A 21,568-nucleotide genomic window follows, 5' to 3' on the forward strand; every position below is an offset into this window, starting at 1 on the left:
GTGTGTGTGTGTATGTGTGTAGGGTAGTGTGTGTGTGTGTGTATGTGTATGTGTGTGTAGGGTAGTGTGTTTAGGGTATGGTAGTGTGTGTGTGTGTGCGTGTGTGTGTGTGTGTGTGTGTGTGTGTGTGACAACCCCTTTGTTTGCCAGAGCAAATGTATTATTTATACCCCTTAAAATAACACTGACAGAGAGGCCGATCCCTTGGAAAGAGAAGCACCTCAGTCAAGCTTCCCAGTGACTTTGGCTTGTCACTCAACTGCCACACTGCCAGTCAAACCGCCGCCATCTCTCCGCTGGTTGTGTGCACGTGTGTGCAGTCTGCGCTAATGCCTGCCTCTGTGAAGTTTGCACTCACGTGGGACACGTCCTCCTCATCTTAACCTGTAGCTGCTTTCATCTCGAGCTTAGCTGCGTCTCCCCCCAGTGCGTTATGCAGAGCAACGGCACACGCGCTAGTAATATTATTCCTGCTAATAGTCGATAACTCCCCCTCGAACTCCCCCCCCTCCCGTAAATTGTTGATCAGAGCGCTACGTGATCACACGCTTCCCCTGGGATCTCCCCGCATGAAATCAAACAGGGTTTGTACTAGGTCATGTGCTGCAGCTCCTGTGATGTAGTGTGTGTATGTGTTTGTGTGTGTGTGTGTGTGAACATAATCCGTAGGTGTGTTGAGAGCGTATTTGTAGCATGTTTTTATCGTCATCCACCCCTCCCCCTTCATAACTAGAGCTATTCTCTTGGGGGTGCCTCTCCGCTACTCCCCCACAGTGAGGTATTTTCTGCAGAACGTGCTTGAAATATTAGAGGAATGCTGCCAAAAAAGTTACCAGGTTTCCCCCGCTGTGTCCCATGTCATTTTTCGGGAGCGTAAATAAACCGTCACACTTCCAGTTAAGAGTGACAAGAAGACAGATAGGTTCATAAATCCTCAACTCGTCATTCAGGTGGGAAAAAATTGACACCCATTCACAATCTTGTCAATTTGATGATTTGGACAAGAAAATTGTAGGCAAAAAAAATGACTAATGAAACTCTGAGATTTGATGGTAATTAGCGATTAATCATGCATATATTATATCATAATATCTTTCTCTGAGCAACCACAAACTGGAAAAAAAATCATTATAAAAATGAAATGAGCAATCCCTAATCACAACCCACCCACCCCTCTTCCTCCCTCCTTCCCTCTCCCTCTCCCTCCCTCTCCATCACCCCCACCCATTAAAGTCAATCAGAGTAATCAGGGCTGAGTGGAGGACAGGTCGGTAGTCAGCTTCACTCAGGCGATTGTGTGGGTGGGATGGAGGCAGTGGCGTGATTGTAATTGCCTGTTGTGTTGGAGGGTAATCTGTCTTGGGGCGCCCATAAAGCATTGCCCTCCTCCTCTCCTTCCATAAACACAAATAAACATCGATCTGGCCTGGCCTCTCTCCTCCTCCTCCTCCTCTCTCCTCCTCCTTTCCCTCCCCAAACTGTTAAAAGCCTGGAGGATGGAGATGATGGTCAGATGTCAGTCAAATGCGGTGGGGGCTGACAGCCACTCTCCTGGACGCGTTACGTCAGCGCCTCTGACACCGCTAGCAGTGGGGGACCTTACAGGAAATGGGCCTCACTAAAATGTCTGGCCAATTCATTTTAAAATGCCCAGAAATGAAAATCGAACTGTTGAGTCATGGTGTGACAGGTAAAATGACCCTTCAGTTGTAGTAGTCTCAAAATGATAGGGTTGTCTAGAAAACTGCTTCCATCAGAAATCAAATAAAAATAGATCAAATAAATGAAAAGCTGACAAAACAAAAGTTTGCTGCCATGTGAGTAGGGACCATTCCATTGGTACTCTTTCTGCACCTCTCTAATCTGTTTTCCTGTCCTCACTTTGCTCTTGGTCCTGTTGTCACGCCACCATTGTGCCAATATAGCCCTTCAGATTAGCATTCCTGCTCAGCACTATTCTGTGCAGAGAGAGAACAATAAAAGAGAGAGAGAGAGAGAGAGAGCAGGCTTTCACCCCGGCTGCTTTGATACGATATTGCGTACTGTTGGCTGGAAAGGCATTGTTTGCTCTGTCAAAGCGTGTGTCCCCCCCGCGGAGCGAGATGCAGCGAGTGCTCTGTTCGGCTTCCAGGGATGAGCAGGCTATCACGGCCCTTTAGCTCATTTCCCCCATGCATCATTATCTCCATCACTGCCGCCGCGCCCACTGCTGTCGAGCAGCTGGAGTTTCCCAGCATGCACTGTGGGTTAAAGGCCACGTAGGAGGCCACTGTTAGATACGTGTCACAAGATTGAAACAAATGTTTTCTGTGATATTTTTTAAGCATTCAAAATATTCTCTGAGGAGTGCTGTTTGCCAAAAAACAACAACACTTCCTCAGTCCACTCACAGGGTGATGCTATAGCTGTAAGTGGGGGAAAATCTAAAAAGGTTTTGTTTTTTATGCCTGTGGGGCTGCTTTAGAGCCCAAGGCACGTGTGGCAGCAACGGCACCCGGTTCCGAATGTCACTCCCCTGGGGTGTGAGTCTGGCTCTGTCTCTGTCCCCCCCCCCAACACACACACACACACACACATACACACACACACACACACACACACACACACACACACACACACCCAACGCGGACATCCTGGTGGCTGCTGCAGGTGGGAGTCTGAGGGAAAGGAACAAGCTCCAGAAGTGACGGGGGCGTCAGCACGGAACGCGCGGCAGGCTGCCAGGGGCTCTCAGAACTGTCAGCCTGAACCCAGCGAGAGTGGCTACACGGCTCTGGCTATCCCTCACTGTCACCCGTCTGTCACAGCTCCACATCTACCTCAACAACACAGAGAGAGGAAGAGAGAGAGAGAGAGGGACTGAGAAAGGGAGAGGGAGAGAAATAGAGAGAGGGGTGGCCTGTCGTAACCTGAAAGAATGTGAACCAGGCACAGGGACTGACACTGCAGAGAGCGAGGGAGGAAGAGAGGGAGAGGGAGAGAGATAGAAAGGGAACGAGAGTGAGAAGAGGGATTGCAAACAAAATGGGTAAGAGAAATGCATAGGTAATGGTGACAGGGAAAGGAGCCTTCAAAAAGACTGACAGAAGGAACCAGAGAGACAGACAGACACAGACAGACAGATAGACAGAGCGATAGAATGAGAGAGAGAGCTAGAGAACAAAATGTAACCTGTAAAGCATAAGAGAAATGCAAAAATGGCAAAATAAAATGGTGGAGAATTGATGGGAGGTAGGATTAGTTGTCTGATACTGGCTTTGCACTGTAAGTTAAAAATAAAAACACTCCTTCATCAGATGAAGCCAGTCCCTGTTCTGACTCTGGGCTGAAGCAGAAGAGTACATGTAAAATTATGTAAGAAATGTGTAATTCTTTGTCATGTAATAAGCATGTAATACTATTTGACAGTTGGCCATTAATCTTTGAAAATTCATCTCTTATTTAGAATTGTAAAGCACTATAATGCGCTTGTCTCTATATTATTGTGCCTGTTGTTCACCAATGTAATCCCCTGGAAGGTCTTTTTCAAGCCGACAGAAAGTAAACAGAATTGAATATCTCAAGCGCAACTTTATTTAAACCAAACACAACAACATTGTGTTGATTTGTAACCTATTCACTGTCGGTCCAGAATCGGTTATAGGTTTCAGATGTTAGCCAATGATTTAGTTTGGTTTAGTTTTTGTATTGTCCTGCCTTTTACAGCCAGAGTGTAGGCACAGTATTATCTTTTATTTCTCAAAAATAACACTTTTCTCACATGGATAAATTCAAATGTCAGACAACAAACCACAGTTGAGTGCGTGCGTGCGTGCGTGCGTGCTTGCGTGCGTGCGTGCGTGCGTGTGTGTGAGAGAGAGAAACCTCCTGTGCCCTCATTCAGAGTGTATTGCTAGTGTTGTCCTGGAAGATTGGAGGTCAGTTGTGCCACCCACGGCCATGAGAAACCACAGATATATCTCCACGGGTGTTGATATTGAACTGGCCGAATCAATAGCAGCATGAATTACAGAGTGGACCGCACGTTTACGCAGCGCTCGGCATGCAGTTGCAGAGAAGCGCGCCAGGTGGAATCAAAACACGTTCGTGTTTATCTTCGCGGAAACCCAATTTAAAACCGCTCGCAAGTGTCTGCTTACTACTTAACCTGTGGAGAAGCTGCTCGGGGCACACAAAGAAGGGCGTCTCGTCTGGTGGAGCAGTTTAGAAAAGTGATCCACACCTTCGAACAAAGAGCACTTTGATGTGGAAAGTTTTGATATGTTTTCGTCTAGTTTTGGAATCGGATTACTGGCTGTTGTTCTAACATAAATCGGCCCGGTAACTCGATAGCGCTGATGTTTGTGTTGTGATGTCTAATTTTAAACCGCCATTGATTTTTCCCCCTGCTTATCTAGCCTTTTCCCCTCTGTTGTTTCGGCTTCTCGCTTCTCATTAAAATCAGAGGTGGTGACCTCAGTCGTACCTGTGGTCAGCTGGGACCCAAAAGGGGAAACAAACAAACAACAACAACAAAAACTGAGCTTGCAAGGTCAGCCTTTCGAGCAACCTTCAGTTCTCCCTATGAGCAACAACTGCCTCCTCTGCCCATCATCACAGTCCAAACAGACACCTTACCGGCGCAGACATCGGCGAGGCTCCGATTGATATGTCGAAGCTGAATAAATCCTCAGCGCTCCTGACAGCACCGCCGTCTTCTAGTCTCCCATGTCCGCAGGGTTTCAGTGGCCTCCCCCAGGGAACTCGATTAGTCCCAGCATACCCCAAGCGATGGGGCCCATATCTCCACCTCACATCTCCGCCGCGTGGACTGGCAGTGCGCTCAGATAACCAGAGGTGTAATATATGTGGTGCCAGAATAGCATCCTCAGCCATCTCAGTAGGCAGCAGATAAAAGTATTTAATATAGGCAGCGTTTGATGAGATCTATGGGGGACACGATGTTAGGGAGGGAAAAAAGATAAGCTGTTTAATATACGCTCCTGCTAGATGGGTCCTGGGGTGATTTGGGTTCGGTGTCAGTGATGTTTGTGGGGAGGGGTGGGAGGTGTATTGCTATGGGGTTGTAGAACCGGAAGGTGTGTGTGTGTCTTTGGGGTGTGTCGTTTCACTGTGAGATGAAAGAAGTTCTCTGAGATGTTTTTGACACTTTGCGAAATTGCATGCAAGTCAGAGGTGACTTCAGACCTTTTTGATAGTGTTGGGAAGGAAACATCACTGAGGATGGTTGCCTGTGGGGACTACAGCCACAGTACCATGTCTCTATATGAAGCCAGAATTGGATCGCGCTGAATTCAGTGGGAACACAGAGTGCTGGGAAATTGGCACTGTCACCTGTCATGCGACTGGCCCGTGTCATGCCTGACTCAACGGGATCGGTGGCTCCGATGATGCCTTTTTTTCTCGGACCATTTGACTGTTCATCTGCTTGACATAAGGGGCCCGCTGTGGACTGGGACTATATGTGGGCTCCAGTCCTCCAGCAGGCAGCAGCTGCATGAGGCTGTGAAATAAGGTGGCTAGGGAGTTCCCAAGTTCACAGAAGAAAAAAAAAAACTGTCCCCAGCCCGGTACGGACTCCTCTTTAACCTCGCTTCACTAAAGCACAACTAATAGATTTAACCTCTGAGCTATAACTAAGGCCAGTCTGCATTTATAACCCCCCCCCCCCCTTTAAAAGAACCTCAACTTTGCTTGTCCACCAGCCCCCAATTCCCTCATGATAAGGTGTGAAAGAGGGCACCTGAAAAAGGTTCAGAGGGTTCACCCTCAACGCTCCCCACTAATTTTCCGCTCAGTCGGGGTTCCATGTGCTGGTGGGTGTTGGTGGCGGTGTGAGGGGGGGGGGGGTGTTATTGGAGTGGCGGGGGGGCTGCTGGCCCTGAAGGCAGACCCGATATGCTGCTGCTCCTGTGGGGATAATGGGACCAGGGTCACTGGGCTGGGTAATAACTCCATCCCAGTCTCCAGCTCCTACCACAGCCTTAATGACACTAGCTGCCTCGCCCCAATGAGCAGGAGGAAATGGGGGGGGGGGGGGGGGTTCGAAGGAGTGCTGGAGAACCTCACTGGCCATTTTGGGACTGAGTCTAAAGTGATCACTCAGCAGGGGCTGTGGTGCTCCCTTGGGATAGACACCATCTCATCTGTGCTCGTCTGGCTTAAGAATGGCCACATCGAGATGCCTCCCCCACTGGCATGTGTTTAATGATCATTTGACTGGCATGACCTGTTTTGTTCCAGCTTATTTGACCTAAACACAATTAGGAGATAATTGATTGAGTACTTAATGTAGGCATATGCATGAGTATAAAACAGGAATAATGGATGTTTATTTAGATTATTTATGTCAGCACACACCCTGTAAACTTGAGAATGATGCAAATGATCATATCAGAGCCAACAGCACAATATCTGAGCATTTACCAGTAGCAAGCCTTTTGTCTAGGGTTGAGACTAACAGGTTCACAGGTGGATCTGTTTGCACAGCTGTTGGCCTGTTTATTATGTGCGTGGCTGCCCTGAGCATCGCTGTTTATTTTGTAAGTCTGTCACCTCTTATTTTGTTTGGGTCCAGCTCACGGAGACACTGTGGTGTAGCTCGAATGACAGAGAAAGAGGCAGCGAGAAAGAGAGAGAAAGTGTTAGAGAGAGAGGCCCTGCTCATTTAGCTGTGCATCTTGCTGATGGCATGGTGCATGTCTCACAGCTCGCTGTTGGAGAAAGTTAATAGCTTTTATCCCCCCCCCCACCCCCCAGCCGCTTGACCTTTCCCTCCTGCGAGCATTAAATATGCATTACACCTCAAGTCGCGGCATGTGCCACTACATCCACACCAGAATCGTCCGGACATTCTCACAGCCATGGACAGCCTTTTCCCATTTACATTTTATTGACTTTTTTTCCTTGACTTTTCCTCGTGATTTGATTTCAGAGAGTGCTAACGCTGAAAGCTAGTCGGGTCTCGATCTGAAGAGAAAGCCCAGAATGCCCCTGTTGCTTGAAATGAGAGACCAAATTCCATCGCTAATTGTGTCCAATAATCAAAGGGCTGCGAGAAACAAGAGTGGAGATTATTCCCAGTCAAGGCTAGTGTTATCCTTCCAGGGGGCTTTCAGAAAATGTGTCACCAGCATTTAGTAGCTTAATGTTTTTTTCTGGCTGTTTATGTAAGTTCAAATAGATGTTTGATGTATAATTGCCTCTGAGGAAAAAAGAACATTCCAATCAACGGTTTATTACAGTGCTTGCTGGAGTGGCTGTGCTTTAAATATCTACAATTTCTGTTCTTAACCATGGGCTAGCATTAATCATTCATAAGTGTAACATTACCAGGGTGTGATCACTCTGTGTGGCAGGGATGTGGTCATGACCCCAGGGTCACCTTGTGAACACGTCAGTCACCTCTCTCCATAGTTTTCACTGAAGCTTGTTTGCTAAGTAGATTTTCTCTCCAAAATATTTCACTGTTCAACTGGCTTATTGTTATTTATTTACTAGCATCTGATTATGTCCAAATGTTCCATTAGAATTTCATTGAAGCGGCACTCCATCACTGCTCCAGCTCAAATGAAGATGAATCTCCCTCAAAGCAGTGCTGATGACAGATGATGCCATTTGACACCGGTTGTTTATGTTATCAATATCAATAGTTCCAAAGGGGGCTCTGCCAAAAGCTTCATAAGACAGAGAGAGAGAGAGAGACAGGTTACTCAAGGGTATATGCTCTCTGCTGTGTAAAGATTCTCATTCTCATTCCAAAGAGGTTTTTTAGGATAGTGGACCCATTGCTGCACCCTTTTGCTAGTGAAGGAAGGGAAGGCAATAGAGCTAGGGAAAGAGAGAGTGGGAGAGTGTGAGCTGGAGCCCTTCCGTCACTGGGTGTGTGGTGGCCCACAATCTGCCTCCTTCATAGGAAACATATTGGTTCTGTTATCCCCCACTAACCTCTTATTAGAGCTCTCTGTTAGCCTCCTGCGGTCAATGGCCCTGGCTGAATTGCTGCCAGCCCTTCATTGCAGGCTGGATCCGTCACACCCAGAGGGCCGCAAAATACTGCTCCAGACCACCCCTGAGGGCCAATCACATTAGCCCAGGAGCAACGACATTCTGTTCTTCTTAGCTCTCGATTCGTCAGGTCGACTGCAGCAATGTTATCGCTAACGTTAGCATTGGGAAGTTAGCATGTTAGCTGACTGGATTTGGCAAGTACCGTTGCACTGTTTGGGTGAAAAGAGTGTAAAATGTCTGAAGATGCAGCCCTAGTGGGGATTGCATTCTGCCTTGTTTAATCTGTATTCAGCCAGTGGCTACATTTGGACATGCTGTGGTAGTTAATTACATTCTGAGTGATTTTGTTCATTGGAGCTGGTTTTGATTTGTTTCCTCGCATTAAAGTGTGCTAAATATGTGCAAAATATTTATGTTTGATGATGTAAATTAGTTTTCCCCCGGTCTTGCCCATGATCTCCATGTTTCGCCAGAATATGGGTTACTATGCCACAGAGAGATAGAGAAGTGGTTGAGAGTGGGGTCACTGTGAGGAGAAAGTGTGTGGAAGAGAGAGAGAGACAGTTAAGAATGGAGGGAGAGAGAGGCAGAAATACAGAGAGTGAGCAAGAGAGACACCATGGGGCTTGTCTGAGGCACAATCTCTGCCCACTCCCCTCTGATTGATCCCTTTGATGTGATTTCAGCGTGTTCATTATTCATCAAAACAACACATTCCTTCATGTTCTGAGCACATTTGCATAACGAGGGAAACAAATTGGCCCCCGGTCGTCTAATGGAACGGTTTACTCTCCTAATGCTCCTAAAGAGGCCGACAGGTGCGGTTTGAAGCACTTATCAAGGAGATACTCACCATTTTAGTAGATATTGGTGAAATTATTTCACAAAAGAAGTAATCGAGGACTGCACAACCACAGCCATCAAACACACTGGTGCATACTTTTGCAAGCTATTGCAACTGCTCGTCATACTAGCAGTCACACTCTATATATGTATATACATATGCACTCACATTTATGACAACTTTAACAGACAAATAAATCACATTTACAGTTCATACAGTTAATGTTTCAGATGGTTCTGACTGCAACAAATGTCCCTCACACTGATGGAATAGACTCTCTCTCTCTTTTCCTTTATCCCTGCCTCCCCTTCTCTCTTTCTCTCCCTCACTCTCTCTCTCTTTCTCTTTCTCTCTCTCTCTCTCTCTCTCTCTCTCTCTCTCTCTTTATATGCCTTTCTATCTATCTCCAGCCCCCAATTTACAGGGGCGCCTCTCTCATAGATGGCATCATAAACTGGGTTTTACAGTGCTCTCAGGGCATTGCCAGGCCCCTTGTTTATCACCCCTAAAAGCAGTCCTATTAAATAAAAATGCACTCCCCTCTCACAAGTGTCGCAGTGCCTCATGTCACTATCATCATATCAATGCCCTCCATCTCCTCAGCACTGTGACTCTGGCTGCTGATGTCGGTCATGCCCCCTAATGGTTAAGCTAAGTACTGGTCCTCACAGTCTCAAAGGAAGACAATGAACGTGCACAGGTATGCCTAGCTGTTTTGAGTAGCGCTGTTTCCCACTGTTTCCTGATAAACGCTAGTTTGGGAAGTCCTCTGTAATCTGTTTGAGCAGTTAGGTAGCTGTGAGAAACGAAGAGAAGGGAGGAGCGGGGAGGTGGAAGGAGTCATTGGATGTGACACTTGTTTGATATTTTATTCAGGGTTTTGACAAGGGAGCTAACAGCATGCTCTCAAGCTGTTGTCCCTTTACAGTAAACAACAGAGCCCCTCTCCCCACTGTTCTGCCCACTGCATACAGTAGCAACATTTAAAGACAGAATGAAAAATAGAACTGAAAAATCTACAATCTCTCTCTCTGTCCATCTTTATCTCTCTCTCGCACGCGTGCTTTCTCTCTCTCGGTCTCCACATACCTGTAGTATTCTTTTCTCTGCATAACTAATTGTTCCTCTCCATGTTACATGCACACATGTATATGTATGTAACACACACACACGAATAGACACAGAACATGAAGTACTGAAGCATGAAGGCCAGGTATAGGTGTGTGTGGGCTCGTGTGTGTGTGTGTGTGTGTGTGTGTGTGTGTGTGTGTGTGTGTGTGTGTGTATGTGGGCTTGTGTGTGTGTGTGTGCATGTATGTGTGTCTGTGTTTATCTGTGTGTGTGTGTGTGTGGGCTTGTGTGTGTGTGGGGTACTCCACGGGGGCTCTCTTATTAAATCAACGAGGCAGCATGTGCAGACAGACTGACGGATGGTGCTACAAAAGCAGGAGCTTTGATTAAAGCCCTCTCAGACCTGCTTAACAGAGGAGCACAGAGAAAGAGGATGATTGTTGCCTCTTCAATCTCCACGTTCCCTTTCTTCACACACAGGCAGATTATTTCCCCTTCCATTCTGCCGGCAGAGTTCTTTACGCTAGGCTGCTTAACTTCACAATGCACACACGGGTTCTGTCATTTTTTTCTTTCTCTCGCTCGCTTTCTCTCGTTCTTGCTCGCTTTCTCATTCTCTTTCCCTCTTTCTCTTTTTCTCTCTGTTCCTCTCTTTGGTGGAATAGGCTTGGCGGGGGTATTACTGTGTCACAGCTGTCACCAGTTATAAACTCCCGTCAGTCCTCCATGGGCTGCGCTCTCTGTAGATTTTGTGGTTAATTGCTGTGGAAGTTTGCTTGAGCCAATGAGGATTTATGTGGATTGTGGGGAAAAGTAAGTTATGAGGCAGACATTGCTGTCAGTAGGACAAAGGAGAATCCAGTAAGAGCAGTTTTGCCACGATTCACGGGTCCACAGCAGGGCCTTTGAGGTTTCCTTTTTCTGTGGGAAAGTCAGAAGGGGCTGCTGAGAACCTGAAAGCGGCATTGCAATACAGACAGAAGTGGTTGCGGAAACCTCACAGGGTCTGAGAGAAAAAAAAAAAAAACATATCGAGAAAACAATGTCTTTGTTATGTCTGAAAATAGAGATATTCCCCAACATGTCTTACCTTTTCACCAAGACAGGTAAGACAGGTAAATTCCCTCCTGAATTCAGCCATTTCAGAAGGGGCTTGGTGTTATATTCTGCACATATACCTTAGCAGCCAAAGGTTAATCAAGGAACATTCTGCTTGCTTAATGGGCCTGTCTATTAAACATGGTCCTGGTAAGCCTCATCAGAGACAGCGTATGGGGAAACCTAAGCCAAGAAAGCCTCCCTGGTTGCTGTGGGGTTTTGGGAAAGGTCCACTGACTAGGCACATAATACAGTGTAATGTAACAGATAAGTCCAGCTGGCCCAGGATTAAGCCCGACTCCCCCGTCTTCCCACCTGGGCCGGTGCTGCTCGGTGAATGGCCCTCATTAAGGGCTCCGCACAAAGCAACAGCCTTGTTGCAGGTCCCCGCGGAGCAGTTTCTGGTTCTTGCTTTAATAGTGCGTCCATTGTTTCTGAAATGCGGCCCAGGGAATGAGCACCCGAAAGACTGCCGTCAAAGGGCTGTAGGGTGCGGAAAGGATAGCGGGGTGCAGAGAAATACGATAAAGTAACCGAATAGTCTTTCTATTCTTATCTGGACTGTACCTTTTTAAATCTCTTATTTTTCTTGGCCCTTTCATCTGTTTATTTGGAAAGCACCTTGCATTACTAATGTGTATGAATTGTGCTATATAAATACACTTGCATTTCTTTTGCACTGTTTGAAATTTGAATCTTTTGTATATTTTTCTTGCCCGATTGTCACAGCCTGTTCACTTGGAATGAGAGCAGTTTGGGTTTTTAATACGTTCCTTCATGTTCTCTCCCGTTCTCCAGGTGCACAAGGAAGGAGAAATGTGAGCGCTCCTCAGAACCCCGGCGCTTCGCCTCCGACCTCAAGCAGTGCGTGCGCCTCAGCGTCCACCCCAACAACATCTCGGTCTCTCAGTTCAACGTCATGGTGAGTGTCTCCCTGCCCGCAGAGATGCCACCGTTCGGCACACTGGCAAAGGACACACAGACCAAAACGACTGCATAAACTGATCACCCACATAAACCAATGATCTATATCTTAGACGCATATACATACATGTGCATACATTTCTTCTGTGCTGGTATAAGTTGAGAGGTGAAGTCTTCGCAGACCATAAACTCACCCATTACTGGGAACAAATTTAAATCACATAACTTCATGGTGCTTCATTTAAAACTGAGTGCAAATGTCTAATAACGCGTCTGATTGTGCTACTACTTGCGTAGAGGACAAACAAAGAGGGGTTGTAGAGATTCAATTGCAGGTCAAGACTAAATGTGAGCTATCCTTTGTTCCAATGGTTTCCAGAGCAGAAAGCAAACAAACCTGATTCTTAAGTGCTTTTAAGAAGCATGCCCAAAGGCACAGGTATTGATAATGTGTCTTACTAATGCAGTTATACAGGCCATTCATTCTCTGCTCAGGGCATTAATGCAATCATTGGGCCCTACATCCGTGGCCTGTATGGATCTATCCATGAAGGCTTGAATGATTTCAGGCAACTTACGTCATTGTGTTTGCACGGTGAACTAATATAAGCTTTTGTGACTCACACTGGCAGTCAAATGCACTGACTTAATTGATTGCCGCCTAATTTATTTACTCTTTCAAACATTGCCTTAAGTAAATAATGAACAAACAAGGCAATTTTCCCCAAATGCACTAAACTACTAATATCATCAGTTCAGAGTTAGAAGATTCGAGCAGTATTCTTTTGTCTGTTGTGTTAGTCCAGCAGTACATCTGAGAAACCTACTCCCCCCCACTGAAAAGTGTCTGTCGTGTTGGAATGCTCAAATGGTAGCATCCAAAATGATGGCATCAGCATCAGAAGACTCCCACAGTCAGGCACCGTAAGGCTGTGTTTTCAGCCGCAATCACAGGGGGACATGGGCTTGGTCCACATGCCTGTATTAATCCTGCCCCCCTGCCAGTCTCGGCCCCTTGATGTGCCTGGCCCTCTGCAACCCTGCAGTGTTGCTGCTGCTGTTGCTCTCTGGAAATTGTGGCTGTGGACAGAAGCGGTGCGGTTCTCTCCTCTCCAGCGTCCCTCTGCTCTAAAGCCCATCAAAGCAGGCCGCACCACTTCTCCTTATCCCACATGTAATCCGTAACCATCCCCACGGCTCGCAATCAGATTACTGTACCGCACCAGGCCCGACAAGGCTTCAGACAAGTCAATTTTGTAGGAATATAATCACGTTCCGTTCCCTGCTCATAGTACTTTGAGTTATTTGATGTTTTTTTTTTTTTATTCATTTTTTATTTTAGTTTTCTCCTTTGTCTCCCATTCGTGTTCTTGTTTGATTTGAGTCTGAGTTATGTTAGTCTGGGGGAAGGGTTTGATCTCATCTTTATTGCTTCCCGGAATACCATTACCCCCCATCGGAGTGTGCTTCCCCTTTTAAACATGCAGAAAATAGTGCTGGGTGGGGAATTTCGAGTGGATCTGATTGACACACTACACAAATGCTCTCAGAGAAAACGGGCTGAACGACCTTTCGTGGATCAGCTATTTGATGGCGAACTTTGACCCTGATTATAGAGGCTGGCTCTTAACTCATTCACTGAGCGATACCTGGAGTGGGCATTTAACCTTTCCCACAGACCAGAAAAACACCCAGGGCACCGAAACAGATCTCACATCCAAATTGATCACAAAGCATTTGCGGACAAGCAGCATGCTCCTTGATATTTTTAGTTAGTACATGTTTGTTAGACAAAGATATATCCAGTCCCTTCCTCCAACAGCAGAGTCTGCAGGGAACGTTTTTCATTTTTCTCAAAACCAGGAAGCTTCTTAAAATTTTGTTTTGTTTTTAAATGGAGGCTTCTGTTTTTTTAACTGATTTTTTGTTGTCTTTTTCATGTTTAATGATATGATTACTAATGTCTGTTTTTAGCACGCTGACTGCTGAGCCTTTAGTCAATACACGTAGAGCAGTAATGGAGCCTCAGGAGTCTCCTGTCAGACAGGTTAAGCCACAGCCCCGCCACACCGTGCCCAGATTGCAAACCTGAGAGTGTTACTGGCTGCTCCGATCAATTCTGCTCTCACCAGTTAGGACGGAGAAGCTGTACTGGAGTCTCATCTCCAGGTTGCAGCGGCAGGTTGGTGGTCAAGTGCCACGTGGAGTGGGTGGCTCGGCGGTATTGGTTGTCACTGATTTTTTTTTTAAAGAAGAAAAATAATCCATAAATGAAATAAGCAATTTTCATGTGTGTTTAGACAAATAACAGGGCATCAAGCGGAGATCACCACTGCATGCTGAGTTGTTTATCTCCCATCTGCCTTTCATTTAAATATATATTGATTTAATTTGCTCATTCAAGTAGTCATGGGAGAACAATATGGTGTGAATCAGTGCCATCAGTCCCTGGAGGCAAAAGATGTCACTCTGTAAGTGTGTCTTTGTGTGTGTGTGTGTGTGTGTGTGTGTGTGTGTGTGTGTGTGTGTGTGTGTGTGTGTGTTTCTGTGTCTTTGTGTCTTTGTGTCTTTGTATGTGTTTTTGTGTGAATATGATGATGTGTTTCATTTTGATTTCCAATTCAACCCTTGCAGCATAATGAAGCAGATGACACATCTCCCTTTAGTTGAGCCTAGACCATTTGTATCCACTGGCCCCTTCTCTTTTTGACATGAAAAAACAGACTGACAGTGACAACATCCTCCGCGTCTGTTTGCGTTTCTTGATTGGCCCGACATGCAAGAGTGCCCACTCCAAAATGTAATTGAAGAAAATTCACCACTCGAGGTCCCTCTCCTCCTTCCCTAAAAGACGAGGGTGGGTGGGGGGAAATAAATGAAATCCCAGACTCAGGCAAACAGCCGCCTGTACATCCTCAGGCTTTAATGGGAAAGGCTGTATCTGCGGCAGAGGCCTTGCCTTTTCATTAAACAGCAATATAAAAACAGCTTCGGTCAACCGTTCTGTGCCGCACCGCGCCACGGCGGATGTTTTGGCCCACATCACAAATGTAATGCAGCCGGCACCGAAATCAATGCCAGGCCACTGCATTCCATCAATATGTATATTTGGACTTGACCCCTGTTCACTTGCATTCCCTTGCTCACACATACACACTTACATACCAACTCCCTCTTTCTCTGAGCTCAAGGAGAGTTCGTTTTCTCCTTGTGAATGAGAGGTTTTTTTTTTGTCTTCTTTTTCGTCTTGTGTGTTCGCAAGGAAAAGCTGCTTACACTGCCTTATTACAAACAGCCTCATGCATCTTTAACATTCCCCCACAACTGCTCTCTCTATCCTTCGCCTCTTCTTTCTCGTTTTATTTTTCTCATTCCTTTCTTCCCTCCCAGTATCGGGTCCTACCCAACAGTCCGCAGAGAGACAGGCCATCACAGGGGGTTGTGGCTCTCACTCTTAAACACACAAAAGCCCATGGCTAAATGCACACACAGTCATACAAACACAAACATCCACACACACACACACACACAGAGACTCCCACACACACACATTCATTCACATGGCCATTTGGCGGCAGCATTAGTGTCAGAGGCCGGTGAGTGATGGGGCAGCGGGAGCCTCTTGATGGGCTGGGATGTGTTCCGCCCGGCCAGCCGCCACCTCTGTGCCTTTAATGTCAGGCTGCAGATGGCCTTATTTGTGCTAGGCTGTCATGAGCCCGCTGCACTGTCTGAGACCCCATAGCACCATTGCAGTAGCAACAAGCGTGGGCTCCCTGCATTAAGGGGCTCTTAGGAAGAGGCCCCCTTTTTTCATTTGGAGCTCCCCCCATTCACTCCCTTCTCATTTTCTTTCCCTTTCTTTTCAGTCAGGCTTTTACCTCTCTCTGCTCCCTCTCTCTCACACTCCTCTCTCTCTCTCTCTCTCTCTCTCCCTCTCTCTCTCTCTCTCTCTCTCCCTCATTGCTGTAAAGGTAATCTCGATCTTTGTTAACCCTCTCTTCCTGTTTTCCTCTCCCCAGCTGGTGTTGGAGGCCCATAACGTGCCAGAGCTGTCTGCCGGGGTGAACTGCACTTTTGAGGACCTGGCGGAGATGGACGGCCTGGTGGAGGGAAACCGCATCAGGTGCAGCTCGCCCACCGAGAAGGACGTCCCTCGCATCATCATCGACAAAGGTAACGAGCCCCCTAAACCCAACCCCCCCCCCCTCAAGACCTTTCATTTACATTGCTGATTTTAGGACAGTTACCGTAACCTTCAATAGTAACATCAGTTTCTATTTAAGAAAGAGCATGAGACAGAGTGAGACATAAACAATGACAGTGAGAGTGACAGGGAGATACTCAAGAGAGACCAGTGCCATGTCAAAGTCTCTAAATTCTCTTGCCTCAACCTCAGCTGAAGCCAACACTTTGTTTTGGGAGTGCAGCCGCTGGGTTTGTTCTTCCCAAATCTCTCAGCCGCCGCGCCAGTCACTCAGTACCTCAGTCAGTCAGTCAGATATAGATGAGGGACTGTGTGCTCTTATAGACTGGCAGGCCATGTTGTCGTCTCTCTCCAGCACTCCTCTCCCTGAGCCCATTGGCAAGGGGGATTTAAGGGACTTTGGGGGCGAGACGAGTGATTGAATCCCTCTGGCTGATGCTGCTCTCCACAACCGGCAGCCGTAGAGCTCGGAAAACCGCTTTTGACAGCAGTCATTCTCCACGAGATAAGGCCCAGAGAGGGAAAAATAGTGAGAGAGAGGGAGAGGGAGAGAGATAGAGACAGAGACAGAGAGAGGGGGGAGGGTAGAGAGGTAGAGGATGGATGGGGGTGGGGGTGGTGGGAGGGTAAAGCGATGGTTCCCATCCTTAAGTGCCTCTTTTGCTGTCTTCTCTCTTCACGCTGCAATCCATGTCTGCTTTCCTCGGCTCTCTCCTCTCGGCTCCCCGCCTTCATCCCTTCTTATTTTCTTGCTTACTCACCCTCTCCTTCTCTCCATTCATGCCTTTGCTGCTTACTTATTCTCTGTGCCTATCTACCCTTTCTCTGCCTCTCTCATTCTCTCGATTGCTGTCTCTCTCTCTCTCTCTTTCTCCTGCTCTCTCCCTCTTTCTTCTTCTCTCTCGTCTCTCCTCGACTCTCCCCCGGCTCATCTTCTCTCCCCCTCTCTTCCTCTCCTCCGCCGTGGTTGGTTAACCCCGCCATAATTGAAAAGTGCTCACATCTGGGCTGCTGTCTGGAGGCTGGTAATTTTTCATAATGCTGGCACGTCGCTCCGCTCGCAGATAATGAAGACGCCGTACCTCGGTGCGGCACAAGGGGGAATACCGCTTTGTGCCACACATCCCTGTGCCCTCGTCCCCTTCTGTACCGCAAAGCGAGGTGCCACAACACCAATCCCCCCCCCCCCTCCACTCTCTTACCCCACAGCACCATAAGGATAGACGTTCATTTTACTCCCGTGTTTGATACCCAAAACGGTTGTTTCAATTCATTTACTGCAGCGTTAAGATTAAGTTAATGTAGGTTATTGTCAGCACAGGGGGGGATTCTGAAATGGTTGTGGGTGTTCAGGGAGAGAGAGGAGGAGGAGGAAAGATTTGCCTTGGCCTGAAAGCCCTTTTTTCACAGAGTGCCACAAGGCCTCTTGATGGTAGTGCAAGTGCAAACTGTACATTATGTGAATTAGCAGATGACTGGCTGTGACAGGCTCGAGAGCGAGCCCAGCTGTGTGATTCCGGAAAGCTCCACATGAATAATAATACCAATAAGGCCGGCAGGAGACGGACTGAAGGCAGCCAGGCCACCATGAAATTACAGGTCTTAAGTACCTGCTAGGGCCTATCATGCTTTAGAGCAGAACTCAGCGACGCCTGGCACTCACACACACACACGCTCACACAGATATATTCTAGTACACACACCCATAAACCTCAACACACACACACACACACACACAAACACACACATACACACACACACACACACACAGATGTGAAGTTAATGGAGAGTGCTAGCCTGAGGGTGAAGAGGGGTATTTGGGACATTTGTTCTGCAGCTCCCCCATATGAAAGTCATAAAAAACTGTTGATGCGGTAGATATAAGCTCCTGTGGAGCGGGGCTGGGGAGGGAGGGGGCAATATACCCCCCCCCATACCTTCTCTGTCTCCCTACATATACACAAAAGCATCATGAAGACGGCCATTCATTAGCCTATTAGCCACGTCTCCCTGTCCCTTTCATTTGATCTCTCTCCTTTGCTCTCTTTCCCCCTTAATCTCTCCATTTCTCCCTCTGTGTAGTGTCATAGTCATGGACGTGGCATGCGTCCCTTGATCTTGGGAGCCTCACTGGGGTATGGACTGTTCTGGGCTCTTTGGGTTTAGACAGAGAGCAGAGCCTCCAGACACCAGGCTAACATTTAGGTGCACTAATTAGGACAGATTTGTTGTCAGGCACCTTTTACAGTGATTGATGAATGCTTCCCCCCTTTGGTGGAGCAAGAGAGAGAGAGAGGGAGAGAAAAAGAGAGAGAGAGACAGAGAGATAGAAGGGGGGGAGTTAGAGCTGGGGCAACAGAAAGTTTGGGATAGAGACATTAGGAGAGAGAGAGAGAGAGAGAGAGAGAGAGAGAGAGAGAGAGAGGAGTGTGCTCTTCTTCTTAGCTGTGTTATCCAAGCCTCCCTCATGAATTAAACATGAGTTTCTTCATTAGTTCAGACAAAGGGACTCTGAAGATGGCTCCTCTGGTCGGCGCTTCGATTAACTTGTACAGGTTCCTCTTCCCCCCCCCCCCCCCCCTCCCCCCTCTCTCTCCCTCTCTCTGCCTCTCCCTCTCTCTTTCGTTTCTAATCTATCCATTTCAAAAGGACTTTGAAAGCCTTGTGCTGGAGTCGTTTCCATCCGCACTGATTTGCTCAGATAGCCTGTATTGTTTGGCATGTCGAGAGACAAGGATGGATAGAGGCCCTTTCATAAGAGCAGGCATTACCTACACACACACACACACCCTCCCACACATCTCCTCCCCACCCCTTGTCCCTACCCCGGTTTCCGTGGTGACAGGGCCATGCACTTGTTGTGATAGGATAGAAAAAACATTGACCTTTCGCCTCTTGAGAGTTCTTTGAAGACACGCAATGGAGCCACTTAAGTGTGAAGCTGGGATGTAATTAATGCCTGTACGCTACGCTACGGCTAAGGGAAGTGAGTCGAGAGCCGTGTCTGTTCACGTAGCGCTTGTCCTACAGCATCGTGCTGGAGTGTTGGCAGCACCTGATAAAGAAGTGTGTGGTCCTGCTGGGAGCTGAGTTGGCATGGCTACCGTATCCCGCTGCAATGCTCAGTGGATGTGTGTGAAATCAGCAGCTTCCTGTACCCACTTTTTCTTAGCTCTCTCTCTTTGTGTGTGTGTGTGTGTGTGTGTGTGTGTGTGTGTGTGTGTGTGTGTGTGTGTGTGTGTGTTCTCTCGCTCAGGTGACCATCAGATTGTGCAGCTCTCCCTTAAGTCCAAGGAGACCGGTCTGGCCTTCGCCAACACCAGCTTCGTCTTCTACAACTGCAGCGTACACAAGTCGTAAGTCAGCTTTTAGGCTTTTTAGCTTTTAGTTTACGAGCTATACTGCAGCAGCCATCTTTGTGGCTATGAGTGACAATATTTGTCTTACCCCTTATCTGATTGACCAGTATCCACTCTTCACTGTTTCTTTCTTTTCCCCCTTCCTGTGCCTAGGTGCTTGTCCTGTGTGGGGAGTCCATACCAGTGCCACTGGTGCAAGTACCGCCATGTCTGCACACACGACCCACGGACCTGCTCCTTCCAAGAGGGCCACGTCAAGCAGCCCGAGGTGAGTGCTGTTCAGCCAGTCGCAGTCCTCGTGTCCTGATATCGGCAGTCTTGATTGGCTGGCTGGTACACCACAGGCTTCTCAGGTCCTTGATGAGTTAAACTTTTCGCAAATGTGATCGGAGCGTTTTCCCCTGAAGAATTCCCGGAGGCAACTTAGTCCATCTAAATTATCTATCGACGCTGTTGGCGCTGCGTGTGGGCGGCTTGCCTTTGGGAGGTCCGACAGATTTATCAAAGGGGCCGCGAGGAATCCCGGGCATCCCACCAAGCAGAGAGAGAGGAGTTGCTTCACTGTCTCTGCCTGTCTGGGCATGGAATGAATCAGGTTCTTCTTTTAATTCCCATTTGTGCCTGGGGGAAGGAACATAATGTGAAGCTACCAGAGGAGATGGCGCTGGAGACGGCGCTAGCAGAATGACTGTGTGCCGTTCCAGAGATGCTAAGCCAAAAACTCCTGCATTATTCGTGTGGCATTCCTGGAGTTTGTAGTGCTTTGCATGGTGTCTGCATTCTCAAACGCTGAGGGGAACAGTCAGACTTACGTCTTACACAGCTTACACACACACACACACACACACACACACGAGTGCATGCGCGCATACATACACACACACACACACACACCCACACACAGTCTACGCACATGCACAAGCGCACGTGTGCAGGCACATACACAAACACACACGAACACAAACACACACACAAACACTACCACACGCACCCACACCCACACCCACACCCACACCCACACCCACACCCACACCCACACCCACACCCACACCCACACCCACACCCACACCCACACACACACACCCACACACACCCACACACACACACACACACCCACACACAGTCTACGCACATGCACAAGCGCACGCGTGCAGGCACATACACAAACACACACGAACACAAACACATACACAAACACTACCACACGCACCCACACCCACACCCACACCCACACCCACACACACACACACACACCCACACACACATGCTGGCACATAGCCTCTGTCTTTGTCTCTTGCTCTCTCTCCCTCCCTCCCTCCCTCCCTCTCCCATCTCCCAAATGCACACATATAAGCACTGACACGTTCCTCTGGCTTTGTCTTGAGTCCATTACCAGTGCCGTAAATCTCCATGGGGCCCTCCTCTGATGCCATGCACATTTGCTTTTCCAATTATCATCGCTTCATGGTGGTCAATATTGACCGGGGTTAATCAATGGGATTTCCTATTGTGTGTTCGACAACTAGCCAAACAAAAGCCAGGCCTGAATATTAGCACATGTTAATGACATTTTCTCGTCCTGTTTTTTTTTTCCTGCTGTTTTGTTAAAAGGCAGGTGTCTTGGCTGCTTAATGAGTTTAATTCGGATTTAATTAACCCCCTGGATTCGCGGGGTCCACGACTGACCTCATGCTCTGCCAGTGGGGAAATTAATGATTCGGGATGTTTACCTGCGCCCAAATCCTTATAAGAGAGGGACGCTTGAAAAGTCAACTCTGCTCAGAGAAAATGGAGTGACTCTTTGCGACGGCCCCAGCAGCAGACGTATTTCTGTTTTTGATTCAAATCAAGGGATTTTATTTGGACGAAAGGGCTCGTGATAATCCACACATTGACAATTAGAACCCACCTACAGACTGAGTCATCTTCTTGTTTCAGCATTAAGATCAGAGTCCCTGAAAGGACAGATGCTTCACAACAAAGCATCTTGTCGCATTTCCCAAGATCTGCTCAAGCAGCCATTTTGTTGTTCAACTGAGACGGGATACAAATCAG

At 47.5% G+C, this 21,568-nt stretch overlaps 1 protein-coding gene across 1 annotated transcript in view; it reads left to right on the forward strand.

The window, feature by feature from the left end:
* Window positions 1–21,568, forward strand: part of plxna4 (plexin A4) — a gene marked incomplete at its 5' end in the record, with an annotated part of 214,935 nt that overhangs the window by 136,003 nt on the left and 57,364 nt on the right. The window contains 4 exons of the mRNA XM_080850971.1: window positions 11,822–11,945; window positions 15,970–16,123; window positions 19,411–19,510; window positions 19,667–19,781. Coding sequence (XP_080707097.1) covers window positions 11,822–11,945; window positions 15,970–16,123; window positions 19,411–19,510; window positions 19,667–19,781 — 493 coding nt within the window. The remainder of the gene's footprint in view (window positions 1–11,821; window positions 11,946–15,969; window positions 16,124–19,410; window positions 19,511–19,666; window positions 19,782–21,568) is intronic.

This window comes from Sprattus sprattus (assembly GCF_963457725.1).
Source record: "Sprattus sprattus genome assembly, chromosome: 14".
Classification (NCBI taxonomy): domain Eukaryota; kingdom Metazoa; phylum Chordata; class Actinopteri; order Clupeiformes; family Clupeidae; genus Sprattus; species Sprattus sprattus.